This window comes from Acomys russatus, chromosome 6, assembly GCF_903995435.1.
Source record: "Acomys russatus chromosome 6, mAcoRus1.1, whole genome shotgun sequence".
NCBI lineage: Eukaryota > Metazoa > Chordata > Mammalia > Rodentia > Muridae > Acomys > Acomys russatus.
The window spans coordinates 74,160,880-74,175,672 of record NC_067142.1 but is presented as its reverse complement, the minus strand read 5'-3'; the positions used below and the strand labels follow the sequence as shown (position 1 = coordinate 74,175,672).

Below are 14,793 nucleotides of genomic sequence, written 5' to 3'. Positions count from 1 at the left end.
GAGAGAACTCACTTCTGAGAGCTGAGCTTTGACCTTTACACACCCTCTAGCATGTGTGCACCTATGCTCACACACATGCACCTCACACATGCATCACACACATATACCTTACACACGCATACACCTTACATATGCAGTAAACACATACACCTCACACATGCAGCACACACATACAAAATAAAAAAATTTAGAAAAATCTCGGGAATAAGGGGAAAATGGGAGGGAGGGAAGAATGGGAGGATACAAGGGATGGGATAACCATTGAGATGTAATAAGAATAAATTAATAAAAAAATAAATTAATTAAAAAAAGAAAAATCTCAAAAAGCAAGGGAAAAATAGAAACTAGTTTTAATGAAACATAACCAACAATCTTTTTATTTCTAGAAAGTGTAAAAATAAAGGGGAGGAGCCTCATGGTTCCTTTGTTATTTTTTCTCTTTAAATATTTCTGTTATGTATTTGCTACTTATGAATTTATTTACCACAGGAAGGCTTTATTTTTGTTTTCATAGAGATTCTGGCTATTTTCTCAGGCTGGTCTTGAACTTCTGGACTTAGGTGATCTTTCTGCTTTCACCTCTTAGTAGGACTGCAGGAGTGCCTACTGTATGCCAGGCAAGGATTCTACCACTGAGATGCATTTCTAGCTCAGGAGTTAAGATGCAGTTTAAAACACACTTATTTAATGTGTGTGTGCTTGTGTATGTGTGTGTGTTCATACATGCTAGATCAAGACAGCTTGCAGGAGTTGTTTTTCCACCTTCACTGTGTAGGTTCAGAGATTGAACTCAGGCCATCAGGCTTGGCAGCAAGCGCCCTTACTGGCTAACCCATTTAGCCAGCCATTAAGGTACAGTTTTAACTTAGAAAAAAAAAAAGTCCTATTAAGAATAGTGCTAAGCTGGGTAGGGAGGCAGAGGCAGACTAATCTCTGAGTGCAAGGCCAGCTGGTCTACAGATTGAGTTCCAGGACGGCCAGAGCAATATACACAAAGGAGCCTGTCACACAGGGTAAGGAGGGGTGACAACAAAAGACAACTAAAAACCAACTAACAACCAAAATAGCACTAAAACATGCTGAGCAAGCACAAAGACCTGAGTTTGAATCCCCAGCACCCAAGTAAATGCTGACGGTGTCCCTGCACCTGTAACCCCAGCACTGGAGTTGGGGAGTGAAGCCAACGTCTGGTAGAAGGTTAGAAGTCACCTAGCACCCTCTCTGGCATGCACACACAGGGACAGTGAGTAGGGCAAGCGCCAGAGTGGCATTACTATCAAGTGTGACTTTGGGATATTAATTTTGCATCTGTAAATTCAAGAAACAAACTATTATCAAGTGATGTTGCAAGTATGATGGACGGAGAGACGTCTCCTGGGATGGCGCAGCTGGTCTCAGTGTCCCTACTTTGCTTCCTGGGGAGCTTGGTTCTGGAAAGACCTTTTGGGAGCTGGACAGAGGCAGAGTGTGAGAAAGCACAGTGACATGGGATGGATTCAGAGTTCGCTGTGACATTGGCCTTCCCTTGTCCCCAACAAAGACGCTTCATTTCCACACTCCCAACACACCCCGCCTCCCCCAGTGTCTGCAGCATCTGCCCTTCCCCCTCAGTATCTTTTTTGGGATCTTCTCTGGGTGTTTCTTTCTTTTGTAAGTATTTTCTGGTTCCTACAGCACGTGAGAATAAAGCACCTGGGACTGAGCGCAGGAGACGTCAGCCAGAGGGAAACTTTTGGACTCAAGAGGAATGATACTTAGGATGTGGTCTTTTTTGTTTTTGTTTGCAATAGTTCGAAGTAAAGGGTTTGGATTTCTACTTTCTACAACATGGAAGTCAAAACCAGACCTACCCAACCCCAGAAATCTTGCCTCATATGGTCCTCCTACCCCTCACTAAGAATTTCTCTATACCATAACAGGGCAACCAAACAGCAAGAGATTAAGAGAAAGGAGCCCACCACGGCTGCCTGGAGGGCCAGGACCCAGAGGCTGGAGAGCCTAGAGATGCAAGATAGAACCAAACACAAACTGGCAAACAAATGTAATCAACCAACCAAAACCCAACCAACCAACCAACCAACCAACCAACCAACCAACCAAAACCCAACCAACCAACCAACCAAAACCCAACCAACCAACCAACCAACCAACCAACCAACCAACCAACCAAAACCCAACCAACCAACCAACCAAAACCCAACCAACCAACCAACCAAAACCCAACCAACCAACCAACCAACCAACCAACCAACCAATAAGTCAATGAAATGATTCCTAATGAGAGTCTGCTACACTTGTAGGTTGGTGTCTAGCACAAACGTCATCAGAGAGGCTTCGTCCAGCAACTGATGGAAACATATGCAGAGACCCACAGCCAAACATTAAGTGACGCTCAGGGAACCCTGCCGAAGAGGGGGAGGAAGGACTATAGGATCCAGAGAGGTCAAGGACACAAGGAAACCTACAGAATCAACTCACCTGGGCCCACAGGGGCTCAGAGAGACTGACTGCCAAGCAGGGAACCCGCATGGGACTGACCTAGGCCCTCCGCACACATACTGCAGTGGTGCAGTTTGGTTTGTGGGACTCCTAACAGTGGCAGCGGGGGCTGTCTCGGGGACTCTGTTGGTGGATTTTGGGACCCTTTCCTCCTACTGGGTTACCACATCCAGCCTTACTGCAACCTGATCTGCCATGGCTGGATGGCATCTGTGCGAGGCCTGCTATGTTCTGAAGAGCAATGGAGGAGAGGTGGATGGGGAGGGGGTGAGGTGGGAGGAGGTAAGGGGAGGAGGGAGGGGAATTAATTAAAAAAGGAGAAAGGACTTAGGTGGGTGGGATTTGCCTTGATTCTGTGGCTAATGGGTAAGTAATCAGAAGTAAGAATGGGGCCTTGCTCATAGTGGTACCCTGATTATGCCAAACAGTCCTATACAGTGTCTCTATACACAGCTCACAGCGATGTGTCTCCTGAAAATGACTCCAAGAAAGTCGTTCTATGATTTTGTTGTTGTTGCCACGATAAAATAAGAGGCTGAGTGTGGTGGTGCATACCTTTGATCTCGGCACTGAGACAGCTAGGGCTATGTAGTGAGACTGTCTCAAAAAAAAGTATATGATATGAAGGATTTCAGTCGTCTGTATGTACATCCTCCCCCCCCCCCCCCCCGCCCCTTCCTCCCTGGTGTTGGGATCAGGACCAGGTCCTTCCCTATGCTAGAAAAAAATAAAGAAAATTAAACCTCTAAAAACGCTTTATATGTAAAAGCAAATTCAATTTCTTGTTTCAATTAGCAAATTGCTTTTTACCCAAACGATGTATAGCCAGCACATCCACTGAGACCATCTGAGCCATAATCACTGTAATTGCTGGCACTCTCCTATGCATCTGCAGATAAACGGCCCATCCCCACCAGCAGCCGTCAATGGCCGCCTTAAACAGCAGATCAGGGTGTACAAAACAAAGTGATTCCCATCTGGCACTGCAACCCCTACCATGAGAGGAGAGCAGAGCAGAGCTCGCTGCAGTCACAAGCCCTTCCTCACCAGATTAAAGGGGAAACAGACCCAGATTAGACTCTTTCCATCCAGAACCTCAAGGCTTGTCAATGCGAAACAGGAACACATGCTTGGCTTCCAACTAGCTAGACAAATATCACTAACAAGCCAGCGACTTCACCACGGACGAGCTGTGTGTTTGATAGACACCCCACACTCGTGCTTAGTTCTCACAGGGGGTTCAGCCATTATCAGATGAAGAAAAGGTAAAGTAAAGAGGCGAGAGTGTGCTTGAACTCACGCTGCCAGCAACTGGCAGAGTCAAGATCAAACTCGGGGTTAAATACAAGGACCTGATCTGATTTTGCCTTGTGCTGTATGCATTTGTTACAATTAGAATGAGCTGGATAGACTTTTCAAAGAAGTTACAAGGCTTTCGGCTTTCCAGAAGCTGCTTGCATTTCTACCCAAAATTCGAATCTTCTATGTTCAGCAGCTAAGAGATTCTTGTCATGGAGAAGGGGACAGAGATGGAAGACTGCTGGAAGAAGCAGATTAATGTCATGGCTACTGTCACAGCTAACTGATAGACCAAGTCACGGCTGGACCCAGAGGTGATAGCTAACGTGGAAAGCCATTTCACAGAAGAGCCTGCGGCTTCCGTGGCCTCCCAGTGGTAAATCTAGGAACACTGCAACAGGAGACCCCAGCTAGGAGAACCAATCATGGGGGAATCACGCCACATTGGATTTCTAAAAGCTTAAGAAGGAAAAAGCATATTGTTAAAAACAAAACCAGAACAATGCCTTTAATCCCAGCACTTGGAAGCAGAGGCAGCTGGATTTCTGAGTTCGAGGACAGCCTGAGTTCCAGGATAGCCAGGGCTACACAGAGAAACCCACCCTCAAAAAACCAAACCAAACAACAACAACCCACCCCATCCCCTACTCACACAAAACAAAACAACAACAAAAGCCAACCAGACAACAACATACACAAAAAACCAGGAATGTTCTAATGGGTCTAAACAATCCAAATTGTGTGCCGCTGCATGCTTTAGTAATGAGCTCTTACTTGAGAAACGGACAATTTACTAAGTACAAGATGAGAAAGGAAATGTAAGTGTCAGGTACCAACCTATTTCTTAAAGCCCAGAATCAGTTCTCCCTTTGCATGATGTGCGTTGTCTAGATCGAGTTTTGGGCTTGGCTGCAGCTGCCTTTACCAGCTGAGCCTCTTGCTGGTCCCTTTAATAATATTTGAAGCTACACTGTTTACTTTGATGAGAATTTGGTTTCAATTATCTCTCCATATAGAAAGCAAGCTTCATGAAGACAGGGACTTGATCTGTGTCTATTGCTGTCCCCTGGTCTCTGTCAAGCACTAGGTATTTAATAAGTATGCTGAAGAGGGAAATGAATATGCAAATGAGGGATTTACATACGGATACATCTGGCAGTTAGAGGCTAGGGAGAGATACAGAGACACAGCCAACAGGACCCTTTCTTTAAGGACCTGCCAGTTTACTGTAGAAGAAAGTATGCTTGTGCCTTACAGGAAGATCACAGCTAGACAAGACCTTAAGAAAGAGTTCTCAACCTGTGGGTCGATGCCCCTTTGGAGGATTGAATGTGCCTTTCACAGGAATTGTGTATCAGTATTTACATTATGATTAATAACAGCAGCAAGGTTACAGTTATGATGTAGCAACAAAATAATTTTATGGTGGGGGTCACCACATGAGGAACTGTATTAAAGGGTTGCAGCATTAGGAAGGTTGAGAACCACTGCCTTAGAGGAATGGTGCCCCACCCCTCCATCACCAGAGGTCCAGAAAAGCAGTTCCAAAGGAGAGTGGCCAGCAGCATGCTGGGCACTTTCCACACTGATAAGGCATGGTCTGGATGCTGAGGCTTGGGAAGGTATAGATGTTGACAACACAGGTGGCAAGGGGCAGGTTAGAGCGTGCAAGGTGGATCTGCAGGTAGCGAGGGGACCAGTGTGAGGCAGCTGAAAACACAGGACAACAGAGGCTGGTGTTGAAAGTGGATGAGCCATGTTTCCAAGCATCCTGGCTTTCACGCTACACAGTAAAGCCTTTTCCATAAAACTACAGGGACCCTGGGAAGGGGCTGGTAGCACGCAAGATATTTTAGGGCAGACATTTAACAGGCTGAGTGCTAGCTAGAGAGCTGGACTTCGTGTTTGACTTAAAAGTATAGTTTTTTTTAAATTTATTTTTGAGACCAGGTCTCATTATGTAGTCCAACTGGCCTTGAACTCACAGAGAGCAGCCTGCCTCTACCTTCCAAGGGCTGGGATTAAAGGTGTGCGCTACTAGGCCCAGGGTTACTAGGTTTTGCTTGTTTGTTTCAAGTTTATTTTTATGAGTGTTTTGCCTGCGTGCATGTATGTACACTGTGTGTGTACCTGGAGCCCGAGGAGCTCAGGGAAGGAGGTTGTGTGCCTCAGACACTAGAGCGATGGATATTTTCAAGCCTCCATGTGTGTGCTAGGAACCAAACCTGGGCCCTCAGAAGAACAAGGGCTCTTAATCATTGAGCCATCTCTTCAGCCCCAAGAAGAGAATTAAAAAGAAAAAAACCAAAACAAACAAACAAACAAACAAAAAACCACAAAACCCCGAACAAACAACAACCCTCTAGACAGGTATGGGGACATCTCTACTGCCCTAGAGTCAAGTCACTTTATTCATTTTTATGACCTAGTTGGCGCCTTTGAGTATCAATTTGAGATTCCAGGTCTACAGAGTGCTAATGTGAGATCTGTGGGGGTGGGGGAGGGACAAAACAAAGGAGAGGAAACTTACAAAATAGCTAATGCAAATGGCTAGTCAGAGCAGTAAATGTGTAAATTTGAAATTTAATTAAAACAAGAAAGAAACTTGGTAAAAGAAACATGCCAGTCAAGATGCATTAACTAACTAGAAATGTAAAAAGCAGTCTAAAAACAAGAGGCAAAAACGACACCATCTGGCACAAGTTGAAAACGGGCAATCCCAGGGTTTTCCTTGGGGACTAGGTTGGAGGGCTGCATAAACCATAAACCAGGGGTCAACCACTCCCACCCCTGGTGTTCCTGGAGGCCAAAGTGTCTTCAGTGAGCTGTCCCCTGCTGCCCTAAAAGAGCTGCTCTGAGCACAGCTGTCATGGCTGAGGTTTCCAAGATGTGTCTTCCAGAGACCTGCCCACTCAGCACAACAATTAAAAGTCTGAGCCACCCAGACATTTCCCGACCCTAACAGTTCATTTTCAGATTTTAGTTTAGGTAGCCCTTGATGGCCTGGAATTTACTATGTAGATCAGGCTGGCCTCAAGCTTTCAGCCTGTGTCTGAGTGCTGGGATTCAAGGCATGTGGAACTCAATGGAAGTCAATCATAAAATAAATGTGGGAATAAATGAGTGGCCCTAACTTGTTGTCTGACGCGGCACAATATTAGCATTTTTTTTTTAAAACAACATCTATGAACTAATCCAGGTATGATGTCACACAATTATAATGTCTGGACTAGGGAGATCGAGGCAGGAGGATTGGAAGTTAAAGGAGAGCAGTCTAAGTTACACAGTGAGACTCAGTCTCAAAAACCAAAAACAGAGCTGGCTCAGTAGGTAAACACACTTGCTATTAAATCTGACTAGGTGGGTTCCACATGGTAGAAGGAGAGAACAGGTTCTCACAAGTTGTCCTCAGACCTATGGTACATGTCTACCCAAACCCACGAAGCATAAATAAATGAAAGTAATTAAAAAAAAAAAAACAAACTAAAAGTCTTTGGAAATAAAGATGTGGTGCTTTTTCTTTTTCTTTTTCTTTTTAAATTTATTTTATATATACAAATGCTCTGCCTGCATGTCAGAAGAGGGCATCAGATCACATTATAGACGGTTGTGAGCCACCATGTGGTTGCTGGGAATTGAACTCAGGACCTCTAGAAGAGCAGATGGTGCTCTTAACCACTGAGCCATTCTTCAGCCCATGGTGCTTTTTCTTAAACACCGGAGACAGTACTGGGTGACAATGACTCATATTCTTTTTAATAAGAAAAACTAGCAAGGCTTCAGATATTCAGCTATTATTTGGCAAGATTATTTCTGGGTTTGAAAAAAGCTGATAACATCTAGAAAGTGTCCTTTACACATGCCTCTGTGCTCATTAAGTAAAATGACGGAGACATTTTCTTCTCTCTGAGGTGAATATTATGTCATTTATAAGATGAATCTTAGGCTAAAACAACATCACACGTGGCTGGTCATAGTTATAAAAACAAGTTCTACTGGAGCCCAAAGTGAGCAGTGCACCGTGACAGGAGAAAAATGCTGGCAATGAGAGAAGACACGCGTGCCCTGCCATGAGGTGGTTGAGTTTCAAGCAGAAGGGAATCCTGAGAGGTCAGAGTCTCGGGCAGGGGAGAGGTGGCCAGCAGATGCCAGGAGGAGAGGTGCTACAGCGACAGGCAGCAGCCTGTGGGAGAACTGCCACCCTGTTTAGCTGTTAGAGAACCGTGACTGTGAGAGCAGTCTGACAAAATCATGTTGTCAGTCAGCGTTGACAGCAGGGAGCCCCTGGAAACCCAAGATCCACATCCCACTGCTACAGCGCCTAATGGTGCAGGCGGATGACCGTAGAAGTTTACTGCAAGCAAGAAGCAAAAACTGGTTTAAAGCACATTTGTACATGAGCGGAAAAATACGTTTTTAGAATCTAATTATTAAAAAAATTTTAAATTAGAAGCTGGTGTAAGTGTAGCTCAGCAGCAGAATGTTACGTAGCACATACAAAACTCATACAAATAAACTTCATACAAATGAACAAACCAAAAATGGGCTGGACTCCTGTAATCCGAGAGAGAGAGAGAGAGAGAGAGAGAGAGAGAGAGAGAGAGAGAGAGAGAGAGAGGGGCAGAAGGCTCAAGAGTCCGAGGCTACCTTGCATGTTGGAAGCCAGCCTGGGCTACACAAGACCTTGTCTCAAAACAGGCAAGGAGACACACAAATACTGCATATGTGTCTCTGTGTGTAGGTGGGTGCACTTCCAAGGAAGCCTATGACTAACCTCTACATCCTCTCTGACCTAAAGCCTCACTCTTATGGTATTAAGAAAGCACTAACATATTGGTGATTTCTTTTAGCCGAAGACTTCCAGACAGGTGGAGTAGATAGGAGAGTGTTCCACAATCTATTTAGCACACCACAGAGAACGTTGTACTTGTTAACTGAATGTAGCTTCAGGGGGTTTTATATGGCAGAACTTAACAGACCAATACACTTCAAAAGGAGGCCATTATGTACTGAATTCTCGGAAGAGACTGTGCTGTGATCTGGCGGGGGGAGCGCCCACTTAGCTGTGACGTGCGCATGCTCACTGGCTTGATGGCCCCTGTCCACACCTGTGCTCAGAACACACTGAATGCTGGCCGACCACATCTCCGTCAGTTCTATTGCTTCTCAAAAGATGTTCTGAGGACCGTGATGAGATTTATAACATCAAAGCACCACTTTAACCATTTTTATATACAGTTCGGTACATTATGTTTAAAATGCTGTAAGCCATCACTGTCGCCTGTTACCGAACTGTACATCACCTTGAACAGGTACCCGGCATACACTGAGCAATCCTGAGTGATTCTGATAAGAGGAAATTAAGACACAAAAACCACAGTTTCATGGGAACTATCTGATAAAAAGAAAAACCACATTTTATAGGAAATGAACTAAACAGAAACAGAGCAATGGTCTCAGGGAGCTTGTCATAGAGTTAGATTACCACATGTAATCTGTTACCTATTTTTGCTTTATCTTTATGCTTTCTTCCCAAATTCACATTTTTTTTTTTTTAAAAGATAAAGCTGTTAGAATACAGTGGGTATTTTTGAGAGCCTTAGGGGGTTGAGAGAGTGTCCTAGTCTGTAGCCAAGGCCAGCCTCAAACTCACAGTGCCCCTCCTGCCACAGCCTCCCCAGGGCAGGGTTTACAGGTGTGAATGAGGACAGGGGCTAACTTCAAGGGGGGAAAACAACAGACAAATTGGCCTCACTTTCCCAGTACAAGCAGGCTCCCAGAGATATAAGGCGGGCCCAGGGGGTGGTGAGCCTGAGGGCCCCGCCCCAGCCACCTCCTGTCTTTGCTTTCCTAGATTTACTTTTTGTATTTTCCACCCATAGCTTTTTATTAAAGCTTTAAATTCTTTTAAAGGGCTTTAAAAAGTCTTTTTATTAAACAAAGCACAGTAATCATCCTTTTTTTTTTTTTTTTTTTTTGCTATTTAATAGTTTAAAAATTCATCAAGTACCTCCCAGTATGATTATTTTAAAACTTTCCTTTCCTCTGCTAGGGACATTTCTGGTCATTTAAAGATGCCTGTTAGCATGCTGAAGAAACAGTGAGCACAAGCCACTGCCTTTCCTGTGGGTACGAGGACAAAGATTTCCTTATTGTTTCCAATCGTGTCTTCATCTGAGCCCTTGAGGATGCTAAGCGAAACTCAAGAGGTTGAAAAAGAAATATGGCGTTCGTAAGCCTGCTTCAGTGTCTAGAGGCAGACAGCACAGCACCCCACACTGTAAACACTGCAACAACTGAAGACCGTCTTACTCAGCACGCACACGTCCCTTAACAGTCAGCATTGCTGTTAGCACTCCCCTCAAGCTTAAAGCCAGGAAAAACAGCACAAAAACAAAGCAACAATTAGCAAGTGAGATTTCATCTCTGCTTTACCTCTGCGATCTCTATCTTCTTGGCCAGATCATCAAGGGAGAGAGAGCTCTCATCAGGAGGCAGATTCTCCTGGAGACTGTAGGACTCTTCCTCAGGAGAAAGGTCTTGGAGGAGGTCAGAGTCGTCGTCCTGGAGGTCTTCATAGGGGAGGGGGTCTTCAGCATCTTTTAAGCATCCTTCCAAAAGGCTGTTCAGGTAGTCTTCTGTTTCTTTACTGACTTGGTCTTCCTTATCTTGCCTTTCTTCGGGGGCCATACACACTTCCGGACACAGTGTACTTACGTCAGACGCTTTACTGCCATCATGAAGTGCATTCTCAGAGCCAGTCTCCAACCCAGTCTGACTCTGTGGTGATTTCCCATCATTGGCTGTGAGATCAGGCTGCCGCGGTTCATCTAACTCAGCGCCCTGAAGCTGGTCCCTGGGCAGCGCTTCAAATGCCTCCTGGAGTGGCAGGCTGAGTTCTTTCCGGTGTGCCTGTGAATATTTACCCTCTGAAATCAACACAGGAGGTACACTCTCACCGCTCGGGAAGAGCCGTGGCTCTGCCACTGACTCACTAGGAGGAGACACCTTAGGGTCTTCGGCCACATCGGGGTGGTCCTTTGTGGGAGGCGCCTGCAAGCAGCTGTTATCCTCACAGGCATTCTTAGAAGCATCTGGCCCTGACCTGCTCCTGGCTGTCTCTGGGGACTGGGTGTGGCTCTCCAGTGTGGCACTGGTGCTGCAGAGCGGCTCCACTGTGTGGTCCGTCCCTGCCGCTCCTGCAAGGTCGGGGGAAGCTGCCTGCCAGTCCATCCGATGGCAGCTGGGGCTGCTCTCCTGGGGCTGCCCCTCGTGCTGGCCTCCGCTCGGCTCCATGCCAGGACAGGTTTCAATCTCTGAAGATGAAGGAGAAGAAGCTGCTTTTGAATTTCAAACGGTGCTTTGCATATACCAAGGTAGAGAAGAGACAGATGACTACATGTGTAACACAAAATTACTCTGACCCGCTCAGATAGGAATGCCGTCTGTTGCATTGCAACGTCCTTAGGTAGAACATGCAGGCTAAGTATTTAATATAGAGTATCAATAAATAGTGTTAATAAACTAACAAAGTAGTAGCATTAATAAAACAACAAAGATTATTCAAAAGCATGTTAAAATAAATAAATGATTAAGTCTTCATTATAAGTGGAAAAAAAAGAATAAAACCATCTTGAAATATTTAAAACAAACAAACCTTAAAACAGTTAAAAACCTTTAAGTAAATAAGAAGTAGAGCCTGCCCACTGGTCAACAGAGATGCCCTCTCACATTGTTAAACTTTCATGAAGGCATATAATGTCTGCAAATAATGGTCAGAAATCCAAGATAAAAATAATATTATTATTCCTTTTTAATTTGAATTTATCGGAACTTCAACTGCTAACTGACAGTCCAGGCTGAGTCCATGTCAGAGAGCAGGCGTTTCGTAAGTACTGTCTCAGATGCCAGAGAAGCCAGAACGGTACTGGCAGCCTCAGCTCTGTCTGCAGAGGCAGCACTAGGAGAGGTATGCACCCCTCCCCCACCTGTAAATATCACAGAGGCCTCAGAGGAAGTGTCTGCATCCTTTCTCTCTCCTAGTCTCAAGGTTTTGGCTGCAAGAACAACAGGTGGGTACCTGGCTGCCATAGGTTGTTTGCTTTGTCCTTGAGCTTACTGGCATCCCCCTATCAGACGGCAGGGTGTGTGGGGAGCGTCATAACAAGGAAGGCCATAGCCAGGTAGAAAATGGGTCAAGCTCAGTCATAAAACCTCAGTATCTTAAGTTCAGAGATGGCCCTCAAAACACACCGGTAGGATTCAGGGGCTAAATGACTGGGATGGTTTCCCTGAGTCCTCTTAAACCACAAGGTTGGGGGGGTCTCCCCAGAAGGGGGAGGGTGATAAACACAAGGTTGGGGGGGTCTCCACAGAAGGGGGAGGGTGACAAGCCATGATGATAACATATAAATGTACGATGCAAAGAGAAAGAATCTCAAGTTCCACTGGGAAGTCACCCACAGCGCTGACAGTTCTCTTTCAAACACATTGTTTTATCAAGGCGGGGCACGATGCCCTTCCTGGTCTAGGACTCAGTCCATACTCACTCATGATGGATATTAGTAGGTGTTTGGACCGTTAACCTGTGTAATCCCTATAGTTCACTCAGCCAAAGCACAGGGTATTAGAAGCCTGAAGATCCAGGTTCAGTTTATGCATCAAAGCACCAGACAAATGGCTGTAAACGAGGTGCCTCAGCTTCCCCATCTGCCCCGGAGACCACAGCAGAGGCCAAGCTGGAGGCAGTGAGGAGCCAGTGCTGGGCAGCACTCTTCCCAATGCACGCAGCATGGAGGCACAGCAACCCTCAAACTGGGGGGCTACTGAGACCTTCCCTTCACTTTGAGGGTAGTGTGTGTGTGTGTGTGTGTGTGTGTGTGTGTGTGTGTTCCTTATACAGCCCAGGCCAGGCTCGAGCTCACCTAGTAACCAAGGAGGATGACTTTGAGTGCCTGCTCTTCCTGCCCGCACGTCTCAGTTCTGGGATTATAGGTGTACACCACCATGTCCATTAAACAGCAATAAAGCTTATTTTACCCTGGTTTCTGATATAAAAATGACTAGAAAAGAGACACAAAAAATAGGACATGTGGGGTTGACATAAGCAATATCCCTGATTTGTGTTGTAAGAGGGAGGAGACTGAAGATTTCAAAATGACTTTACTTTTATAGGGGAAAGGCTGATGGATGGCAATAGCCACATCTATGTTACCTGGGACGCTCAGTTAAAACTCCTGTCTCTCTTATTAAAATCAGGGCTCTCGGGCTCAGGATCATAAGGCTCATAATATAAATGGATAGTAAAACCATCATCAGGATTAAAAGAAAACTGAAAACATATATTTATTCCTAAAGATTTGTAAATGCATTTAGAAAAGTTTCCCAAAGTCTTTTTGGTATAAGGCACAGAGTGGTATAAAACACATTTTAAATAGGTAAGAAACACACACACATACACACCCCACACACACTCACTCACAGCCCCCCCCACATCCACACACCACACACACACCCACACTCACACCACACATGCACACACACACACTTACATAGACACACTCACACACATTCACACCACACACACTCACACCATACACACATACTTACATATACACACTACATACTCACACTGACACACACTCACACCACACACACACTCACACACTCACACACACCATACACTCACACACACATGCTGGTCAACAAAGGACGGAGGATAAAGTGCCGTAAGCTGTCCAGACAGGATTTCTCACTGTCTAGGCTCACAGAACAGGTCGGCACCTGGTTAATCCATTCAGCACTGGTTGCCTTGTTTCTTTGTTTTGTTGTTCTTGTTCTTTCTTTTTTATACAAGAAAGAATGTCTAAACACACCAAAGCCATTTCGGACCACCTTCATATAATCTTTTTGTATTATGTTTTGCCTACTGACAGTACAGAGTTCATTTTGTTTTTTTAAAGAATTTATATTCTATTACTTCTAGCTATCTAAAAATGTGGAGTTTCTATTTTTTTTTTAAAGCATATGCACAAAAACCTAAATGCAGAAAAGCTTCCCACACAGCAATTCAGATCTAACAGTTTAAGACACCACAGGCACCAGGCTCTTTTCCAGCTTCTCTAGGACAACCTGCAACGGACCTGGCTCTTTGGCGGTCGCTCCTTTTCCCTCTGGCTCTTCAGACACTGTCACCCGTGTAAAGCATTTCCTCCCCGGTGACCGTTCCACAGGGGCTATCTAAAAGGAAAAAAAAAATAATCATAACTTTTTTTTTGGAGGAACTGTTGCATTAAGTTAGAAGACTGCAAGCATGCTGGGAAAAAGTTGTCTGGTGCAGTCCGGCCCGCAGGCCTGAGGTGCTGACGTGCTCCCCGTGAATGCTTCCAGAAGGAACAGCCTCTTACCTTATGCTTGGACAAGAGAGGGCTGTGGAAAAGAAGAAAAACATAGTTTTAAAAGAACAGCATGCTTCCAAACAAATGTCACTGAAGCAACTATAAAAAAGAGTGTCTCTGTGTTCTATTATTAGCGCAGATCACTCCCAGGGCTGAACCGCTGCCACCGGCTTACGTGCTTCAAAGTACAGCTACATGGGTTCGTCTCCTCCGACAGCCAATTATTATTGACACATTATGGCAGAAGAGGCTTACGTTGGATACCCACGGGCAGACAAGTCACTTTCAAGTGTTAGGTTTTACGGAGTACCACTCTCACCGTATGCCAGTAAAGGAACAGATGAAATAAATCCTAGCTTTATTATGATCATAATACTTGGAATCAGCTCAAATGTCTACAAATAAATGACGTGAGCACGTAAACTGCCAGACAGTCATACAATAAATTGGCACAGTAGCAAAATAGCAGACTGACACTGTGTGTGGTAAAATAGAACCCAGAAACAGTGATGCTCTGAAGATTCTAGAAACAGCAGCCATATTCTATGTGATCCATGTATAGGAAATTACAGGCATGTAAACTTGGCTACAGAACTAA

The 14,793-nt window shown here is 44.9% G+C and overlaps 1 protein-coding gene across 1 annotated transcript in view; it reads right to left on the bottom strand.

Annotated features, from left to right (window-relative positions):
- Positions 1 to 14,793, bottom strand: part of Cnst (consortin, connexin sorting protein) — an 80,506-nt gene that overhangs the window by 4,953 nt on the left and 60,760 nt on the right. Inside the window, exons 7-9 of the mRNA XM_051147987.1 lie at positions 14,205 to 14,226; positions 13,941 to 14,037; positions 10,234 to 11,114 (exon numbers count right to left, since the gene is read on the bottom strand). Of these exons, the coding sequence (XP_051003944.1) occupies positions 10,234 to 11,114; positions 13,941 to 14,037; positions 14,205 to 14,226 (1,000 nt within the window). The remainder of the gene's footprint in view (positions 1 to 10,233; positions 11,115 to 13,940; positions 14,038 to 14,204; positions 14,227 to 14,793) is intronic.